At 46.7% G+C, this 21,948-nt stretch overlaps 1 protein-coding gene across 1 annotated transcript in view; it reads right to left on the reverse strand.

Moving 5' to 3' along the window:
* The window catches only part of ELAPOR1 (endosome-lysosome associated apoptosis and autophagy regulator 1), a gene marked incomplete at its 5' end in the record, with an annotated part of 71,302 nt that overhangs the window by 22,987 nt on the left and 26,367 nt on the right, over positions 1-21,948 (reverse strand). The window contains 6 exons of the mRNA XM_080801674.1: positions 3,592-3,741; positions 3,872-3,977; positions 4,546-4,626; positions 5,108-5,255; positions 11,222-11,414; positions 13,505-13,625. Coding sequence (XP_080657800.1) covers positions 3,592-3,741; positions 3,872-3,977; positions 4,546-4,626; positions 5,108-5,255; positions 11,222-11,414; positions 13,505-13,625 — 799 coding nt within the window. The remainder of the gene's footprint in view (positions 1-3,591; positions 3,742-3,871; positions 3,978-4,545; positions 4,627-5,107; positions 5,256-11,221; positions 11,415-13,504; positions 13,626-21,948) is intronic.

A 21,948-nucleotide genomic window follows, 5' to 3' on the forward strand; every position in this document is an offset into this window, starting at 1 on the left:
CAAAGCGGGGCTCGACCCCAGAACCCTGGGACCACGAGCTGAGCCGAAGACAGAGGCTTAACCCACTGAGCCACCCAGGCGCCCCTTTTCCTTACAATTTTCTGAATGACATTTTCTTCTCTCCAACTTCTTTTATTGTAAGAATACAGTATGTAATACATAAAACATACAAAATGTATATTGACCAATTAATTATCAGTAAGGCTTCTGGTCATTAGTAGTTATGTTTCTGGAGAGTCAGAAGTTATTGTCCCTGTAGTGTTCAAGGTTAAGCTGTGATAAAATTGGTGCTTACTACATGCCAGGCACTGCTTTAAATCTTTTATCTGTAATAGTCAATTGATCCACACAATAACTCTATGAGGTAGATGTGACTATTACCATTCCCATTTTACAGATGAGGAAACTGAGGCACAGACAAGTGACTTTCCCAAGATGGCAGAGCTAGTAGGTGACAGAGCAGAGATCTGAACCTTAGTAATTCAGTTCTGGAGTCCATGCTCTTAAACCCCATGCTATTCTACTAGGAAATGAATCCCTAATATTGAACATAACACAAAGGAATTCTTCTTAATGATCACATTTTAGGTATCAATAAGAAAGATGCTTTTAGTCAAGCCTTTGTCCTTAACTTCTGCATTCTCATTAGCTCCATCTCAGTCTTGGTCCTAGATACCAGCAATGGTGCCTATTGCAAAATCTCCGGACTGTGACCTCTGCTTCCAACTGTTTCCTTCCTCATCCATTTTCCAAATGGCAGCTAGAGTGGTCTTTCAAAATCGAGAGCCAGATCACATCAGTCCCCAGCTTAAAATTCTTGAATGGCCCCCACTGCTCGCAGAATCAAATCCCAAATGTTCAGCAATGGCACAGAAGGGCTGGTCCGTAGTCTGTTCCCTGCCCACCTCTTAGCCTTGGATGCTAGTTCTCTCCAAATCATCTCCTGCCCTGCTGAGTTTCTCCAAGACCCCCAAGCCTTCTGGCTTTGGCTACACTCCCTCCAGAACATCCATCAAACCACTGACTCCTCTTTCAAGACCACTGCCACTGAAGACTTTCCTGCCTCCCCACAGAGGACTGACCATGTCCCTTCTTTGCCTCTACTATGCGCTTCACTCAGAGCTCCTATCTGAGTGGCCACTGAACAATGCACTTACCACGCTTAGGTGCTCCTATAACCACATTCCCATTTTTTGACCTAAGCCGGAAGGCAGGCACCAGCTCCAACTAAGCTCAGGCTTTGGCACCCGCAGGCACTCGGGACTTATTCGTAAACGGATGACTAAATGCTCTCAGGGTCTTCTGTCCCTCCCTTTATGCACATTCCATCACAGGCTCTGATCAGATCTCTCAGCGTTTCCCCGGCCTCCCACGGACCCTGTATTCTGGAAGAGTCAAGTCATGATAAAAACTCACTTTCCCTTCAAAGAGGTGGATTGAGAAATGGGTAGCGGAAGGAGAACAGACTCCAAAGGACTCAGACTCCCAACCCAACACTTTTATAACAGTTCTCTGGATAACAATTAATTTACATACAGAGTTGATCAAAACATTCCCGGATGGGTTTTCTAGAGCCACCTTGCCATTCGAACCTTTGAACAACTGCTGGGCTGGCAAGGCAGCTGGAGACGAAGACAAACAAGGGCGCCATTGATACAGCACGGAAGGAGAACAAGAAATTCAAGTGGAAAAACAGGAATGTAGACTTATAGATTAAAAACTTCCCTCAAGATCTAAACATTCCAGTTCTTGCTGAAAACTACACTCATTTGGCAAGATCTGTCTCGATAAATAGGACTTTTGTTTTAGAAGTAGCGTAGAAAGAAGCAGTTCACAGGGTCAATGGCTGGTCTCAGCTGGGCAAACACGTCATGCAATGCCTGTGTGAAGGACGGGTGTGTCTGTGGACAGATCTGAGGGTCTGCTTGAGGGAGAGCCTTGAGCAGGGGGTGTGTGTGTGGCTCTGTGTAAGAAAGGAAAAATGAAATAGTTATGGGCTGTCTGGGAAGAGGGTCCTCTGTGGGGACTGCCCACCTTACACCAGAGCCCTGTGGCCCTGGGACTCCCTCACACTCCCAGGTTCTCTTTCTTAAATTGGAATACTTCAGGAAGCTATTCAGAGACTGTAGCCACAGGCTGCTACACCTGTCCCCTTATTTGCCCTCAGAACACTGGTTTATTTGTTTGTTTGTTTGTTTGTTTAGAGAAAGAGAGAGAGAGCATAAGAGCGTGCAAGTGGGTCCTGAGTTGGGGTGGGGGTGTGGGGGAGGGGCAGAGGGAGAGGGAGAGAGAATCCCAAGCAGACTATGCTGAGTGCCAAGCCAGTGGCATTGTGGGGCTCAATCCCACGACCTGAGATCATGACCTGAGCTGAAACCAAGAGTCAGATGCTCAATGGACCGTGCCACCAGGAGTCCCCGAACACTGGTTTTTAAACTATGTTCTAAGGAAGCCTTGATTTCCTGAGAAAGCCTTTGAATTCAGTGGATCATCACGCTGATAAAAGATTGTTAACTTCCAGCTTTAATCTTTGCTATCAATCCATTTTGCTCATCGGGGCACCTGGTGGTCCAGTCGGTTAAATGTCTGCCTCTTGGGTTTGGCTCGGGTCATTATCTCAGGGTGGTGGGATTGACCCTGGCTTCTGGCTCTGCACTGCAGAGGAGTGTTCTTGTCCCTCCTCCTCTGTCCCCCCACCCACCTACCCTAGTACCAACTCGCTCTCAAATGATAAATAAATAAAATCTTTTAAAAAAATATTTTGCTTGGGGCACCTGGGTGGCTCAGTTGTTAAGCATCTGCCTTTGGCTCGGGTCATGATCCCAGGATTCTGGGATCGAGGTCCGCATTGGGCTTCCTGCTCAGTGGGAAGCCTGCTTCTCCCTCTTCCACTCCCCTGCTTGTGTTTCCCCTCTCGTTGTGTCTCTCTCTGTCAAATAAATAAAATGTTAAAAAAAAAAATTTTTGCTCATCAATGCAGCCTCATGGCTCTTCTAACCTAACTCTGATAATAGCTGTTATGAATTAAAATATATAAATGTATAATATATATAATAGATACTTACTGTATCTATTATTTATAATTATAATCTTATATAAGATTTCATTTATACAAATTTCACTGCTTAGGGAAAAAAAAAAAGATTGCAACCCCTTTCCCTAACTTTCCTAATCCCTCTAGCCCTGACCTGCTTTTTCTTTTTGCCACAGCACCCTGCACGGTTTACTGTCTACCATACTACAATTTATTATATATTTATTATCATTCTTGTTTATTGTCTGTCTCCCCCTTCCCCCACCAGAATGTAAATTCCATGAAGATAGGGTTTTGTTTGTTGTTGTAGTCCAGGCACCTAGAATAGGACCTGGCAGACAGTAGAGGCTCACCAACTACTTGCTGAATGATTTCACTTTTGCTTCCAGAGTGATCGGTGGAGTACGGATCAGCAGGGTTCTTCCAGGGTCCAGAGAGCAGGGGTTCACAAAGAGTCATCTTCAGCATGGCCACAAGGATGGTTCTCCTTCCTGTTTCTCCCCTTGGTTGTTGGTACCCACCCCTCCCCCAACTCTACCCGCCCTCAGGAACCTCACCTGAGTATTTGTCGGGGTCGCACTGGTGGCAGGAAGTTTCCCCCTTATTTGAATAGGAGTTGGCTGGGCAAAGTTCGCAAAAAGAAGATCCCTGCTTGTCTGCATATGTGCCAGGTTTGCAGGGAAAACATTCTGAAGTGTAGGCCACCCCTGGGGAGGAAGAACGGCATGGAGAAGCAAGGGTTGAGCCCCGAGACTGAGCCTCTGGGGGTTGACACCCAGCCCCCCCGCCCCGAGTCAGGAAGTCCACAGACCCCAGGCCCTGCTCCCCTCTCGGTACCTGTTATGGCGATGTTTCTCACCAGCACGGGCTTGGAGATTTTGGACCACACTGAGAAGGCTGTGGTTCTCCAATAAAGGACATTATTGCCTCGATTTAGCTCAACCTAAGCCACAAACAGGAAGACAGATATCCCTAATCCATCGGATTAGCCTCTGGTAGGGACCTGTCCTCTGCGGGGGCGGCACCTTTTCTGAACCCCTCCCTGAACTTCTTCAGCTTTGCCTTTCCTTCCAGCTCAGGTTAGCTCCCCTCTGCTTTGAAGCCTCCTCTTACCACCCTCTCGTGGCCTCTTCCTCACCCACATATACCGTGAGTATCTCCAAGGTGAGACCTATGAAGGGGCCTAAAAGGACTGACAGGAGTGTGAGTGGAGTTCCTGCATTCTTCTGTGGTTCTGTGTATCCACGCCCCATCCCCAGAAGACCTGGCCCTTAGAGCTGGCAAGCTGCTGATCCTTGGGGTCAGGCCACGAGTACAAGTCATCTCCCACCCATACTCTGTCAACTCAAGAGGACAGAAACTACAACATCCTCATCGGGTCAGACACCTGGCCTCTAGGGACGGAGAGGTGGGAGCCCAGACTGGGAAGAACCACCCCTTGGAGGAAAAGCCCACGGCCCCCTCGCTGGTATCCCCAGGAAAGCCTCCAGGGAGGCTGGCAGGATACTCACACTGTGGAACTCCCATCCTTTCTCTGTGGTTTTCATCCACCTGGAGTCATCTACATTGGGCTGGCATTGGTCATTCTGAACCTGAGGAGGCAGGAGTTTGGGAAGAGAGTCAGCTTTCCAAGAAAATGGGTTCCTTACCCGCCGTGCTATCACAGCCTTCCATAGGGCCCTTCTTATGGGAGAAGAACTGCCAATTTCCTTTAGGGACTGAGGTCAGAACACATGAGCCTTGAAGCAGGGCAGGAGCTAGCTACACACACAAAAAACATCAGGGCATCAGTGCCAAAGAAATAACTTGGAACTCAGAAGCCTTTACACACTGTTTTCATGTCTGCATGGGCAGAATGCCTAGAGTCTCCAGGACCCTATTCTTTCCCTTCAGAGGCCCCCAGCTTCTTTCTCCTCGTCTCTCGAAGTCTCAGCTCATTTTGTCCACAGTTCTCTCCAGAGGGAAGACCACTGTGGAAAATCCCCAACCAGAAATATGCTTGTGATTCCTGTCAGTGAATCTGAGCCCTGGAGAGTCTTTACCTCCCATCCTCCCCCGGGGACGGGAACTTACAAAAAACTCAAAGATGATGCTGGAGTCTGGGTAGTAGTACTCAAAGTTGACCGTGCCAGACTGCTTTAGGTTGACGGCATACATCAGCGTGGCTGTGCATTCGTCCGTGTTGGAGGAGATGTAGTCACCGAGGGGAACCCACTTGGACCTGTGAGGAAACAGAAGCCATGTTCATTGGTGGGGGCACGGCCCTCCGTGCTTTGTGCGAAGTGCAGGTCTCACGCCCTGCTGGGTCTCTGAGGAACTCCAGACTTGTGATTCATAGATGGGAATTTAGACATGAACAAGAATGACCTCCAGATCAAGGAGCTTGTGGATACAGTGGACACAAGGAAGACAGGTGGGTGCGCCCCCACATTCTACAGAACTATCCAGAAGATAGGTGGCAGGTGTTGTGAGGGGAAGAGGGGTAACATTTATTGGTTGCTTCTTATCTCCCAGGTACTGAACTACAGTGTTTTGTATTCATGACTTCTTTTCTTTCCCACTTAATGGATGCTGAAACTGAAGCTCAGTGGAGGCCTTGCCCTATGTCATGCAGCCAGCAAGTGGCAGGGCTCAGATTCAAACCCAGGTCTGCCCAACTCCAAAGCTGTCAGCGAAAGTCAGCAGACACATCCAGTCTAGCTGTTTTTCTGGAAATGCCCACTTTTAAGATTTTTTTTAAAAGATTTTATTTATTTATTCGAGAGAGAGAGATCACAAGTAGGCAGAGAGGCAGGCGGAGAGAGAGGGGGGCAGGAGCAGGCTCCCTGCTGTGCAGGATGCCCGATGTGGGGCTCTATCCCAGGACCCTGAGATCATGACCTGAGCCGAAGGCAGAGGCTTAACTCCCTGAGCCACCCAGGCACCCCTGGAAATGCCCACTTTAAGATGCTGCATATAACTGGTAACTGGGAAGAAGGAAGGCCAGAGAACGTCAGAGACAATCAATCTAGTCTTATAATTTCATTTTCTAAATATCTCTCAACTTGGCCCAACCCTACCCCAGGGCTCTCCCTCTTCCTTGCACCCCCCACCCCCAGCTCTGAACCAGCCCCTATCTTGCCTCCCTGTATCCAGTCCTGCCTCCTCCAATCCCTCCTCCACACTGTGGTGGCAGAGGTCCTCCAGAACAAAAATCTGACCATGCCACTTCCCTGCTGCCCTTAGAATAGGGCACAAATCCGTACCTACTCTCTAGACTCCAGCCCACCAGCATTTGTTTGTTTGTTTGTTTGTTTGTTTAGAGGAGGGGGAGAGGGAGAGAGAGAATCTTAAGCAGTTTCCATGGCCAGGAACCTCTCATGGAGCTCTATCTCAACGCTCTGAGATCATGACCTGAGCTGAAAACAAGAGTCAGACACTTAACCGACTGAGCCACCCAGGAAGCCCCTCCCTCCCTCTGTTTAATTCCTTTGTAATCCTGAGTCCCTCCTGTGTACCAGGCATCTTAGAATAAATGTCACCTCATTTGAGAAGTCCTCCTTGACTCTATTGGCATCTGCTATGTGCACTCTGAGCTCTCACCGATTCTCTTCCCATAGCCACAGCTCTCTTCCACTTCACTTACACATATTATGAAAGATTTAAGGCCACCACTGTGCTTAAGAAATACAATACAGAGGCTGCCTGGGTGGCTCAGCCAGTTAGGCATCTGCCTTTGGCTCAGGTCATGATCTCAGGGGCCTGGGTGTGAGCCCTGGGTTGGGTTCCCTGCTCAGCGGGGAGCCTGCTTCCCCCCTCCCTCTCCTTCTGCTCCCCCCCCCCCTGCTTGTGCTCTCTCTTTCTGTCAAATAAATAAATAAAATCTAGGAAGGAAAAAAAAAAGAAATACAATAGAGCAGAAGCCTTGGTGTACACCCAACAAATCTCAAGCCCTTGACTACCACCTACTCCTTTCAGCCAACTAACCACTTTCTGGAATATGATGTTTATCATCTCCATGCAGTTCTTTACCCTTTACTAATTATACAGGTATTTCTAAACAATATGTCTTATGATCATGCTTTTTCTTGTTTTTAAACCTCACATAAATGGCATCATATGTCTGTGTTCTGAAACTTGCTTTTTTTGTTAGTTTCAATATAATTGTGGGATTCATCCATACCCACACACAAAGCTCCTTCTTCATGTTTGCTACTATCTAAGCTACTATCAGAGCCTTGCATGGCTCTGACATATTTACTTACCTATTACTTGCTAATGGACTTTTAGATTGTTTCCTTTTTTTTTTTTTTTCTATTGTACATACTCTGTTCGAGACATTTTTGTACCTCTCCTTGTATGCATGTCTGAGGGGGAAGCTGGGTGAGAGGGCATGTGACCCTCCAGCTTTACCAGCTCCTGCCACAGTGTTCTCCAAAGTGGTTGCTACGGATGTGTCCCTCTTGGCATGTGAGAATATTCCTGTTGCTCCACAGGCTCCCCAAGTTTGGAATGGTCAGACTATAAAGTTGTTGCCAATGTGATATGGTAGGAGATAACGGCTTCTTGAACTTTAAATATCTTTTCCTTGATTATTATCGAGGTTCACCATCTTTTCTTTGGTTTATTTGACATTTGGCTTTCTCCTCTGGTCATATTCTAATTCCTCTTTAATTTATTTAAGTCTTCTTGTCTGTCCTCCTGGCTGGCTGACAGACTCTGTGAGGGCAGAGGTTATCCTTGTCTTGCTCACATTGTTGCTCGGGCACCAAGCCTGGGCCTGGCAAACAGGAGGGACTTGGGATTACACAGGTGGGTGTGGAAAAGGGTGACCAAAGATAAGTCCATTATATCATTGTTTGGCCTGAGACCAGCCCAGGCAATTATTAACAGTGGCCAGTGAAGGGGACCTCCAATAGTCCACTGGATTCCCCCTGAGTTTGTTAGAATAATAACAGTTCTTCGACGATGTTATTCTCAAATGGAAGCTTATCCAAAATACCTAAGCTGAGCTCATCCCAGACATCTCCCCTTAACCTAATAGTATTGATTTCTCCTGTTAAAAGAGACAACCCTTAGTGCTGATGGGCTCCATGGCGTTATCTATAAATAACTCCCAAAGTGAGATGAATAATTAAAAGGATGCCATCAGTGTGATACATTTGCACAAGGCACCACGATTCTGGGTTTTGTCAGAGCTGTCTCTGGTGAAGATCATTTCCTGTTCAATAACAACACGTGTTGATTGGTTTCTAGTGCCAGGCATTGCTCTAAATTCTTCACACGGATCATTTCATTTAATCCTCACCACAGCCTATAAGAAGAAGACCATGTTTATCACTGGTTTTTTTGTTTTGTTTTGTTTTGTTTTAGGATGAGGAAATTGAGACACTGAAGTGATTAGGACACTTACCTAATCACACAACTAATCACAGAGTAATCAGTCTGATAAGTGCCGTAAAGAGAAATAGAAGATGAACAGTGTGTATGTAATGGCAATCTATGGGACCAGGTTTGGCAGCTCCCAGGAAGTGACTTTTTTTTCCTAAGATTTTTTATTATTATTTTTATTTATTTGATAGAGAGATCCTAGGTAGGCAGAGAGTCAGGCAGAGGTGGGGGAGGGGAGCAGGCTCCCCGCTGAGCAGAGAGCCGGATGCGGGGCTTGATCCCAGGACCCTGAGATCATGACCTGAGGCAGATCATGACCAAAGGCAGAGGCTCAACCCACTGAGCCACCCAGGCGCCCCCCCCCCCCCCAGGAAGTGACTTTTAGGCAGAGACCTGAGGGTATAGCAGGAATCAGCCAAAAGAGCTGGAGGAGAGTGTGTCCAAAGACCTGGGCGGGGAACACCTGGGTGGCTCAGTTGGTTGAGCGTCCGACTTTTGATTTTGGCTCAGGTCATGATCTCAGGGTTGTGAGACGGAGCCCCGCGTTAGGCTCCTCGCTGGGTGTGGAGTCGGCTTGAGATTCTCTCTCTCCGACCCTCCCCCTACTCATGCATGCTGCACGCTCTCTCTCTCTCAAATAAATAAATAAATAACATCTTTTAAAAAAAAAACAAAACCCACATACAAAACAAAGACCCAGGAGGGAAGGAGCATGGTTGCCAGCGTGGCTGGATCCCGGCGAAATGGGCGGAAGGCAGAGGCTACACCAAGGCAGGGCCATGCAGGCTGTGGCAAGGTATTGGATTTTATTCCCAGAAAACAGGAATCCGTGGAACATGGAGTTTTGAGCGGGGAAGTACTGCGGTTGGCTCTATGTTTTAAGTAGATGGGTCTGGCCACTGATGGCCAGGGGCTCCGCAGAGGCTGGAGTAGAAGCCGAGACCAGCTGGGGGCACCCAGAACAGGCAGGAGGCGGGCTCTGGTCAGGGTAGAGGCAGTGGGCATGGATTCAGGTAAATACTCAGGTGAGCAGAAAAGCCAGGCACTCGGTTTCTTGGTACTAGTTCCATGGCCGCCTTTCTGAGGGCAGTGTGGAAATCACAAAGCCTCTCTAGGTGCCCACTTCCTCTCTGTTTCTACAGAGGAGAAACATCCTCTCCCCCTCTCCTGGGAATGTCTCGGGCTCCCTGAAGATCCAGGCCCTGAAGCCTTCTGTGCTATGGAAACACGAGTTGTTATTAACCGGCCACATCCTGTCTTGCTGAGCGGTAATGATTTCTGGACTCTCAGTGAGGTCCCCAGAGAGAGAGAAACCCTTTCTTCATGTGGGTAAGAATTGATTGAGTGAGCGAGGCCTGCACCTTATCTGGGGTCAATCATATTCTCTATTAAGGCGCAAATGGGTTCCCTTTCAGCTTTAACCCTCTCTGGCTCTATCTCTGCTGCCAACCTTGTCATGCAATGATTTTGACACAAATATTAAATTCTAAAGTGACATTAAAATTGGACCATAAAATGCCTGCTGCCTGGCTCTGATAATGGTGCTTCCATAATTTTTTTTTCTCTATATTTCTTATTGAGAGAATAGGAGACATTAGTCCCAGTTTTAGAAATGGGAGGGGTTTTGGTCTCAGTTTAGGAATGGGAGACATTGGTCCCAGTTTTAGAAATCCAAGTATAACACAAGTGTAAACAATTATTAACTTCTTTTTATCCTTTTGATTGCTTGGGTATAAGAGAAACTTTCATGTACTTTTCTTCCATCTTCTTTTATTTTTTTGGGGGGGTGCAGAGGGCGAGAGAGAATCTTAAGCAGGCTCCATGCTGAGTGCAGAGCCTAAAGAAGACTTGGGGCTCCTCTCACAACCCTGGGATCATGACCCGAGCCAAAATCAAGAGTCAGACGCTTAACTGACTCAGCCACCCCGGTGGCCCTTCTCCCATTTTGTCAAGACCGAACAAGGAGCAGTGGGTGACTGTCTTTCACATCTGTACATCCTTCCACAATTCTCCCATAAGAACCCAACATTGCCTTGCGTACACTACATGTTCCTTGAGAATGTCTGCATGGGGCAGTAGAAAGCTTGGGACTGGGTCTGAATTCCAATGTCATAGGTTTGAAGCTGGGTAAAAAAGCACAAGTCACTTAACCTCTCTGAGCCTCCTGTTCCTCATGTGTCTGAAGGGAACAATAATACCAATTTCAGAGGGTTCTTGCGAGGATTATAGAAAGTAATATAGGAAAAAATTCAGAACAGTACCTGGCACGTAAAAGCTGCATCATTTAATTCTTGTTCCTGGGATTAAATATCCACAGCTGTGAAAAGGATAGCTCACCAGTTCCCCCAGGAACCTGGGGCTGGTCCCTGGGGCCTTAAGGGGTTTGGACTGCCACTGACCAAAGCTCTGGTCCTATTCTATCCCCCCCAACCCATAAACCCTGGTTGGGCTGGCCCGTTTTAGGAGTTAGCACCAAAGCCAGGAAGATACCTAAGGCTTTCCACATTGTGTTGCACTCAAGTTGAGGAAGTTTACTCCCCATCCAAAATCCCATGGTGGAACTCCAATTACGTTTTGTTTTAAGTGGACTGGCCCCTTAACCCTTGTCCACCTTATCCCCTTATTGCCTCCAGTTCTCCACGTTTCACAAGTTCCTGTCAGTCACCGGTAAGTTTGGATCGGTAAGAGTGTGCTGAGGTGGGCATCATGTCCAACAGTCCTGTGGGAAGCGGCTCTGGCCTCCCCTTGGCTACTTGGCTCCCTCGTTTCCAACCTCCCCAGCCCAGCACAGAGGAAGGGAGAGGAGGAGGCACTCACGCAGTGCAGTTCTCCATGGACTCAGTAGTGCTGTCCTCCATCTCCATGTTGGTTGAGAGGCTGGCAAAGCCATGGGGCAGCTCATCCCACTCATCAAACCGGATGCCCGTGCCGAGGGAGTAGCGGCCCTCGGCGCACGGCTTGCAGGACTGGTCCTTCATATCCAGAAACTCCCCCGCTTTGCAGGAGAAGGCTGGAACACAGAGCGGGGATAAGGGCAGGGTGGTGAGACTCCTGCCGCCCCAGGAGAACTGGGCAGCTTGTGGGCACCTGAAAAGGGGGAACAGAAGATCGAGATCTAGGAGTTTGCCCACGAAGATTTAGAACCATGGCACATCTTGTACGATTCCATGTATATGGAATATCCAAAATAGGCAAATCCACAGAGACAGAAAGCAGATTTGTGGTGCCTGGGACTTTGGGGGGAGAGCATGGGGAGAGATTGCTTGTGGATGTGATGTTTCTTTTGGAGAAGAACTGGACAAAAACTACTGGATTTTACAAGTTCGAGGGGTGAATTTTATGACATACAAATTATATCTCAATGAAGCTGTTACTAAAAAAAAGAAAAAGAAAAAAAAGATTTAGGGCTATGGGAGCTCTGCCTTGCTGAGGGACTTTGGGCATGTCCACGACATTTCCTAGGGGAAAGCCTCAGCTATTCTAAGAACTCTCCAGTAGAAGATACCATGCCTCTCGTGCTGACCCCTCTGAATGGTGCCCAGCCCTGTAGCCATGATTTTCCCCCTTGAGTCTTTGGCCTCTGTCTCCTTTCTGGTTCCACTGCCGCCATGTTGGTCGGGATTCTCATGCCTATTACCTCAACTATCGCAGTGTCCTCCTACCTGGTTCCCTATTTCCTGTTTTTTGCTCATTCTGTGGTCAGCGGTATCTTTCTAACACACTGATATGTACTATTACTCCTGTTATTTAAAAAAAATCATCAGGCACTCCCCCTTTGGTTATAGAATTAAGCTCTCAGCCAAGCATTCCAAGTCTTCCATAATTTTCCCTCAACGTAACTTTCCAGCTTGATCTCCCCCTATAGGATTTTCTCCGCCTCAGCCCCCTCCGTTACCCTCCCTGTGTTGCCTCTGCCCCAGACCACATGTTCTTCCCTGGATGTGTCTGGTGTTTTTCCACCTGCAAACTTTTTGCCCAGGTGGTCCCCCCAGCTCTTCCTGATCCCCAAGCATCCATCCATAACTCCCATTCTTCTTCACCCCATATTAACACATTGTATTGATATGGGCCTCCCACAAGGGTCTGGGCTCCAGGGACAGTGGCTCAGTGACGGGCACAGACATGGCAGGGGCTCTGCTAAGTTTTGCTGAAAAAAATGAACGGAGATGTGAATGTCTGTTTCCTCTACCAGACTGTAGGCATCCAAAGGCATAGACTGGGCCTTAGGTCTCTTCATGGTTCATAGCCTGTGCCCATAGGAGGAACTCAACTGAGTTGGCTGAGTTACCTGAAGATGGCTCATTTGTTAGCATTAGTCACACCTTGGTCCTGCTCAGACCTTAGCAATATCCACTCATTAATTTAATAGGCACTTGCTTGCCGACCGAACCAGGCACGAGGCAAGCTTTTTTTTTTAGAATTTAAATGTCCCCAGTCTCCTTTCCAAATCTTCAAGTATTCCTTGACTGTAGTCCCTATTGTTACCCCCTTACATTTCTAGAAAGAACAGTGGAGGGGAAAGAGCTGCCAGCTGTGGAAAAGTTGGGACAACAGAGTCACAGAGGTGGGGACAGAGCTGCAGACAAGTCACCACCTTCCCCCACTGCACAGGCAGCTCCATGGCTGGGGAAGATTCTCTTCCCTGAAGTGATGCCCAGTGCATTTTAAAGATCTGTCTCTGCAGAAATTCATCTTCTCTGGTTTCCTTTTCAAGAACAAAAGCAAATCACAGTCTTTCCTAGGGACTGATTGTGGCTGGTGAGTGTAGATTGGAGAGACCCGCCCAGGCACAAAAGCAAATGGATGCGAACCAAAAAAAAAAAGAAGAAGAAGAAGAAGATCTGAGTGGCACACAGCTGGAGTTGCTCATTCTTTATCCCCTGATGGGATTTCAATTAAAAGAAAAATGAAAATGAAGGCAAATTTAGATGCCCAGTTTGCAGCCATGAAATAACATTTCTGCGCCAAATCTCAAAGGGGTCGGGGGTTAACCAAGGGAAAAATCTGATTCCTTAAGTCAGCTGCACTGTCGGGAAGGTCCTAGCTCAGATGCTGGGAGGTTTGGGGCAAAGGCCAAGGGTGAGAAGCAGGACTGCTTACAGCACTCGGTGCCCTTGACTGGATCAGGGAGGCTGGTGCACAGGCCTGGGGTGTGCGGCACGGCGACCCTCCACCTGGATCCTGTGCTGTCACACGCGGTGTACTCGTAGTGGTACTCGGACTGCAGGGGAGACAACAAAGGGCAAGACGTGCATTAGCAGGGATCAAACATTAATAGCTTTCCACCCACTGCTCACCCAGCGTGACGGTTACTGACACTTGCCAACGTGGTACCACGCCAGACCCCTGCCTCCACCCCGCCCAGCAGGGAGCAAGGATCGTGGTGGCTACTGACACTGGCCAACATGGTACCACGCCAGCCAAACACCCCCTTACCCCCACCTCTTCCCAGGCAGCAAGCAGGGATCGTGCCCAAATGCTTGTTAGGAAGCCCACAGGAGCTACAATGACTTGGATCCTTCCTCTCCACCCGGCCATGGTCTAGTCCTTAGAAATCCTTTCTGTGTGGTGACTCTCTTGGCCGTTGTATATAAGGAATGACCTGATAGGCAAGAGTAAGGTGAGAAGGGAAGTTCAGAACGGGCTAGAAACAGGTGCAGTTTTTCTTGTCCCCAACGATAGAATTATGAGCAAGTTCTGGTCCCTGGAACGTGTGCAAAGGATTGTCACGGAAGCTGTATTTACTTGTTCTTCATACTCTCTTCTGCCCAGAAAGACCCTAAATCCCTCCTTGCATTTTATGAAAACGTCATTATTTTCACCCAGGCAGCTCTCATCACCGGAACCTGTTCATACCTAATTTCTCTCTGTACTGGGAAACTCACAGTTCAGTTGCTTTCCTGAACTAAGTCTAACCTAAATAACTGCCACTATAGCCTAAGCAGGCATTTCACAGAATAACAGTAACAACAAAAATAATAAAAAGCACTACGTGGGAGGAAAAAAGACCACCATAGATGCATCCCACGCCCTTAAACATTTTCTTCCTCTTTTAAATCTTATAATAAGTGACAGACCACATAATAATGTAATTTTGGCTCTGACAAGTATTTTTTTTTTTTCTGACAAGTATTTTATAAGCCGCCTTTACCTAACTCTATATTCAAGTGCCAGAGTACTTGGTACTATAGTATCCATAAGAAAAATAGGTTTACTGTCCCCCTTCAACCCATCTAAAAGAATGACTGCATACCACGTGTAAATGCAAGGAGCAGAGACTAAAAATGAGACGGTTTTTAAGTTTGCTAATCTAAGAATGCATCAGAACCAAAAGGAGAAAACTTAACCTTTTGGAAGAGGTAAACACACTGCATTTATATGTTCTAAGATGCATATTTCACATTTTAACATCTGTGAAATCACAGCTGACGTAATGAGAAAGCACTGTGTCATTTTTTTTTAAAGATTTTATTTATTTATTTGACACAGAGAGAGATCACAAATAGGCGGAGAGGCCGGCAGAGAGAGGGGGAAGCAGGCTCCCTGCCAAGCAGAGAGCCCTACGTGGGGCTCGATCCCAGGACCCTGAGATCATGACCTGAGCCGAAGGCAGAGGTTGAACCCAATGAGCCACCCAGGCACCCCCATGTATTTTAACTGATAAAACTCTCCTCTCTTTGCAATACATAAAAATAGTGGGTCTTAGAAGCAATGTCATCTCAGATTTGTGGAAACACAGTGAACGTGTTTTATTTTAACTGATAAAACTCTCCTCTCTTTGTGATACATAAAAATAGTGGGTCTTAGAAGCAATGGCATCTCAGATTTGTGGAAACACGGTGAACGTGTTTTCTTGAGCTGTCGTTTCAGAAACTTAAGATTGTAAGAGTACAACTTTATTTCTCTCTATTATACATATTTACCACATACATATTTTATGTCCAGCCATTAGAGTTACTAAGTGTTGTGTCCAGTAGGGCTCAAGATAGCAACACAAACTCAGCATTTTCATCCATAGGGAGAAGAAGTAGAGAAGGGGGAAACTGGGGGAACTGTGAGCGTAACTTTTGGTGAGAATCTTTGGCTTTGGGCTTAGATGTCAGTGTCATCTAGGAAAGAAAGAACAGCAAGGTGGCAATCCTTTGTGCCCTTGGGCTATTGTCTCTCTGGGTCTATTTTTCCCCATAATTCCAGTCTTTTCCTTATCTGAGAGGATGCTGAGATTAGCAATTCCAGGTCTAAAAACGATACTCCCCAAAGGGTTTTCCTGCAAGAAAGAGAGTTAAAATCCACAATGTGTAAATTAAATGCAGAATTGAGTGAACTGGGCAGAAAGGATTCCATGTTCTGCCTGTAAGCATAATTACACTGGTCATCTGCATAGTAATTTCAGAGTTCCCAAACATGGTCTCATTTCATCTTCAAATTCCCCATAAGGCAAGCAGAGCAGGAATGTTTCCCTCATTGTACAGATGAGAAAAAACTCTCAACGAGGTGAAAGGGCCAGTCCCAGCTCACACAGCAGGTAAGTCACTGAGCTAGAACCCGGGCCTTCCCATCCGAAATCCGCCACCTTCATATATCCAATCAAACACAATTTCCCACTGGGCCAAATTTAACAGCCAAATCTAAAAATTAAATAAGGCAGTGTTGGCTGTCTGCCAGCAGCCAGGCTCACTTCTGAGGCCTGAGAATTGGTGTTAAAATACCTAATCTGTTCGGGCAAATCATTTCAGTTCACTCGGACTGCATTTGGCTTTCGGAGACACATGGGCCAAGTCTGTTTCTCTTCGCTGCCTTTCATTTGGTGTCCCCTGGGTCTCATTTGGGTGGGAGGTTTGCTGGGAAAATGGTTGATTCCAAGCCTTAGAAAACTCTCCTTTCAATATGTGCTAATTTACTTTGTGTCACTTGGGGATATTTCCACCATCCAAGGTGGTGGGTCTGCTGCAGCTGTTTCAAATCTGAACTAGGAGACTTCACCATTCAGGACATAAGCTTAGACAGGCAGTTGAATCAGAGGCATTAACTGACAGCACTCCTCAACTGCAGTCAGTGTTCTGTGAACAAATCAAGTTTGGGGGCACCTGGGTGGCTCAGTGGGTTAAAGCCTCTGCCTTCGGCTCAGGTCATGATCCCAGGGTCCTGGGATCGAGCCCCACATCGGGCTCTCTGCTCCGTGGAGAACCTGCTTCCTCCTCTCTCTCTGCCTGCCTCTCTGCCTACTTGTGATCTCTGTCTGTCAAATAAATAAATAAAATCTTAAAAAAAAAACAACAACAAATCAAGTTTGCCCAGCGATCTGTCCTTGGAAGGGTACAGTCTGTGTAACATACAAATGGACAAAGGAGACATACAAATATATTTGGTATGTGTGTCCAGCACACAATTCCTTGCTCTCCATGCACAGTGATATGACACATATCCAAACCACAGGTTTGGGGGTTTTTTTAAAGATTTATGTTTATTTATTTGAGGGTGGAGGGGCAGAAGGAGAGAGAGAATCTCCAGCACATTCCTTGCAGAGCATGGAGCCAGACACAAGGCTTGATCCCACAGCCCTGAGATCATGACTTGAGCCAAACTAAGAGTTGGATGTTTAACCAACTGAGCCAGCAAGGTGCCAACTCCCCCGCCCTCCGGGCAAGTCACAATTTTAAATGGGCCACAGTAGGCAGTGGCTTCAGGAGAAAGGTAGGGTTTGGAAATGAGAGGTGGGCACCTTAGTTTATCTGCCCTCTCCTAAGTCATCCAGCCACATGGCGTACTCCTGGGGAACATGAGAAAGAAGAAGAAACGAATCCTAAAGCTGGAATTTCCTTGCTCAAATACTGAGCTATCTGTTGGTAAAGGAAAATGATGCCAAGTGAATTAGGCTAGTCACGAAAGGACAAACACTATATGATTCCACTTGGATGAGGTACCCATACTGGTCAGATTCATAGAGAGAAAAAGTAGAACAGTGGTTGCTGGGCCCCTGAGTAGAATTTTGGTTTTGCAGGATGAAAAGAGTTCTGTCAGTGGATGGTGGAGATGGCTGCCCGTGGGAATGGACTTAATGCCTGACCTTTACACTAAAATTGGTCAAAATAATTTTATTTCAAAGATTTTATTTATTTATTTGAGAGAGAGTGGGAGGGAGAGGGAGAAAGAATCTGAGGCAGACTCAATGCTGAGCACAGAGCCTCACATGGGGCTCAATCCTACGGCCCTGAGATCATTACCTGAGCTGAAACCAAGAGTCAGGTGCTTAACCGACTGAACCACCAGGTGCCCCCAAATTGGTCAAGATGATTTTATGCTATGTGTATTTCAAGAACATTTTCTAGTTTAAAAAAAAAGAGATTATGTTACAAGAACCTGCCCAATCTCTGACTTAACCTATTAAGTACACCACAGAGTAGAAGCCTATGATCTGGTAGTCTGTGTTTAAGAAATATCCCTAAAAGAGAAGCATATATATTGGCCAATTTAAAAAGACACCAAGAAGGAGGAGGAGGGGAAGGGGCGGAAGACAACAGACAGAGTGGCCATGACGACCGTCTCACTGGATATGCCCCCTGCCATGGCGGTCCCCTGGTGCTTACGTGCTTTCTACCGACATCTGTTTGAAAGCAGCGTGCTGCAATTCTGCAAATAAAGAGTAAGTGCCAAAAAAATATTGTTTTTCAAACATTCTGCTCTTTTGGAAAGAAAATGTTTAAACTCTGGAAATACTGTTCACTTGGAACACGTCAGGTCTTCCACATTCTAGGAAAATGGTGTTCACTCATTGCTCATTCAACACGTAGTTCCTGAGGGCCTCTTCTGCACTAAGTTCTGAGGAAGCAGTGATGTCTGAGACAGTCTTGGTTCTCAAGGAGCGTAGATGCGTCCATGGCGGGGAATGTGCTGGCAGGGATGGGGCAGGGAGGAGACAGGTCATAAACATGTACATAGGTAGGCTGATTTCTGCTCTTCCACCACTCTCTACAATAAATTATCCTTGCACGTTCTTGCTTGCCCCCACTTTCTCCAGAGAAGGTTTTGATATCTATTGTGGTCTGCATATTTGTGTCCCCTGGTGAAGCCCTGGTATGATAGTATTTGGAGGTGAGGCCTTTGGGAGGTAATTAGGACATAAGCCTGGAGCCCCCACGAAGGGATCAGTGTCCTTATACAAAGAGGAACAGAGTCTCGTATAAGAGAGGATACAGTGAGAAGAAGGTTATCTTCCCAGGCAGAGTGCTCTCCCCGACACTGGATCTCCCTACACTTTGATCTTGGACTTCCTAGCCTCCAGAACCATGAGTAAGTTTGTCTTTGAAGCTACCCAGTCTATCGTATCCCGTTAGAGTTGCCCAAATGGACTAAGACCATGTCTAAGGACTCTGGCAAAGGCTGTAACACATCTCTGACTCCAACTTGACACTAACCATGCAACCACACGGTTTCTTTTTCAACTCACAGTGGTTCAAAAGCCATGACAAGGCCAGACACCACAAACGTGAACCTCACTCCTTACTTAGAAGTAACTAACCTCTGTGACAGCAGAGCCGAGACAGAGAGGTTCGGGCAGGACTGTCAGAGGGACAGGCACTGGGTGATCAGGTGGCTGTGAGGCCCATTGCTCCTCCAACCTTCTTCCTGCCAGGGCATTTCCCCAGGCCAACTGGCCTTGGACGCTGGCAGTGGGCGGCCCAGACTGGCTAGAAAGTCAAGTGGCTGTCCCCGAGCGGGGCCTGCTAGGATTAACACCATGTGTCCAGGAGTCCCCAGGATCCGGAGTTGCAGAGGTCCCTGGAGGGAAGTGAGGTCTCAGGGCGGTGCTAAGCAAGAGGTCCAAGGGACTGACTCATCTGGGCCTCAGTCTTTGCATTTGTAAACTGAGAAAGTTGAGTTTAGGCCTTTTCTAAGATTCCTTCTGCTTCCGGTACCCTATTCTTCTATGGCTGGAACCCGCACGGTAATCAGTTCTCTCTTCCACTGTTGCCCCCTACTTCCTTCAAAATGGCTCTGCTCAGTTTTTAAAATAATTATCAAAGTAATCCATGTTCTTTGCGGAAAAGATGAAAATACAGGCTACAATTAAAATGATAGTAAAAAAATTTTATTTTAAATAATAAAATAAAATGATAGTAAAAATCGACCACAAGCCCAAGCAAGTAGAGATCACTACTTTTTTTTAAATTTATTAGACTTTACTTCTTTTTTTTTTTTTTAAGATTTTATTTATTTATTTGACCAACAGAGAGAGATCCCAGGTAGACAGAGAGGCAGGCGCAGAGAGAGAGAGGTGGAAGCAGGCTCCCTGCTGAGCAGGGACCCTGATGTGGGGCTTGATCCCAGGACCCTGGGATCATGACCTGAGCCAAAGGCAGAGGCTTTTACCCACTGAGCCACCCAGGCGCCCGAGATCACTACTTTAAACGTACAATTACATTTCTTTCCAGAGTCCTTTTCTATATGTGCGCATGCATTTCTAAAAACAAAATGGAGATAGTACAGTTTGGAGTTTCATGCTGTGGCTATTTTGTTTTGGTTTTTGTTTTTTGTTGTTGTTGTTTTTTATAATTTTGGTCACAAGCATGTTTCCGTGTCTTTAATGGCTATACCACAGTTCCTTTAACATTGAGTTTTATCCAGCTTTTTCCTTATTTTAAATAGCACTACTATGAAGCCTTCTATGTCTCTCTCATTATTTGATTTGGATACATTCCCAGAAGTGGAATTTACTAGGGTAAAGTGTATGAGTTTCTTTAAAGTTCTTGATCAGGGAAGGAGATTTCTAAGTGAAAACAGACATCTCTAAGTCCTTTTTATTTATTTTTTTCTTTTTATTGTCAAAAATGTCAACTATTTACTTTTTTTTAAAAATTTATTTATTTGACAGACAGAGATCACAAGTAGGCAGGGAGGCAGGCAGAGAGAGAGGAGGAAGCAGGCTCCCTGCTGAGCAGAGAGCCTGATGAGGTGCTCGATCACAGGATACTGGGATCATGACCTGAGCTGAAGGCAGAGGCCTTAACCCACTGAGCCACCCAGGTGCCCCAACTATTACTTTTTTAAAAACAGAATATAATGACCCCATCCCCCAGTTTCAATACTTAATTTCTGCCATTCTTGTTCATCTACCTGGACCCATTCCGCATTTATTTCCACCTACTCCACCCTTCTGAAAGTTGTTGCTATTTTTTTACTTTTAGATAAAATTTATACACATTGGACTGCACAAATCTTCACTGTTTGATTTGGATAAAGAGCTACATCCGAGTAAAACACCGACAGGGTGAAGAACCACAGCAACGATGGTGGGTGGGGGAGGGATACCTCCCCTCCACAGGCAGGATAAGACAGAGCCCAGCAGGGGGTCTCACCCCTAAATCTGAGTATCACCAAGTCACTGTTGCATAAAGCCACAACCACCCAAGGAAGCAGGAGATAAACATGACTTGCATTTGTCTTGGCTGGGATAGGGCCTGCGTCAAGAAACAGGTTCTTAAGTAAACCCGGATTTTGACTATAGGCCCTGGGTTCTGGAGGAGGTCGCCTCCTGCTCTTCCCTTCCCTGCAGGCTCATCCCCTTCTCTCACCATCCTTGATAGAGCAGATCCTCTGGAGAGAATCTCAGGATGGGGGCCGAATAGGTCAAGCAAGCACCCTAAGCTTGATACAGTGGGATCGATAGTTATTTGTTGACTCAGTAGCAAATGCTTCTTTGCTGGGAAAGCACCTGACTCCGATGGGAACAGATCCCATTAAACAATCCTGACTATCAAGGGAACACTAACCTTTTCTGGTCGGGACAGCATACAGAACATGGGAAACCACAGAGAAATATCAGAATTTGGGGCGCCTGGGTGGCTCAGTGGGTTAAAGCCTCTGCCTTCCGCTCAGGTCATGATCTCAGAGTCCTGGGATAGAGCCCCACATCAGGCTCTCTGCTCTGTGAGGAGCCTGCTTCCCCCCTCTCTCTCTGCCTACCTCTCTGCCTACTTGTGATCTCTGTCTGTCAAATAAATAAACAAAATCTTAAAAAAAAAAAAGAAAGAAAGAAATATCAGAATTTGAACATCAGTGTCCCAAATGAGACTTTCTCTTAGGCCCAGCCTTAGTAGGACGAACTCCTGCTCTTTGTTCTTTTTGCTTTGGGTGAATGGTCTGGCTGAAGCTCAGGGGCACAGTGACCTCAGTTTCCCATTGTGAACACAGGCTCTTTCTTATTGTTCTCCAGCCTGTCAGACTGGGGAGGGCAGCAGGACTTCTCCCTCTCTCCCTCTCTCCTCCTCACCCTCAGGACGACTGCTAACTCAGTAGCAGTGTCTCCTGGGCCCCAGGACCCTAGACTGACCACCTCCAGGCCTCTGGTGCTCACATCTGTCTGATATTCACAACTGCTTGGAGATCGTGTTAAAAATACAGATTCCTGGGCTCCATCCCCAAGATTCTGATTTTCGTCTAGCTCTTTTTCCCCTTTGTCTCTCCCTCCTTCAAAACTCACTCTTCAATACCTCGAGACTGAAGTATTTGTCTCATTTGGAAGCAAATCAGGTAAACAAATGTCC

This window comes from Martes martes, assembly GCF_963455335.1.
Source record: "Martes martes genome assembly, chromosome: 4".
Taxonomy (NCBI): Eukaryota; Metazoa; Chordata; class Mammalia; order Carnivora; family Mustelidae; genus Martes; species Martes martes.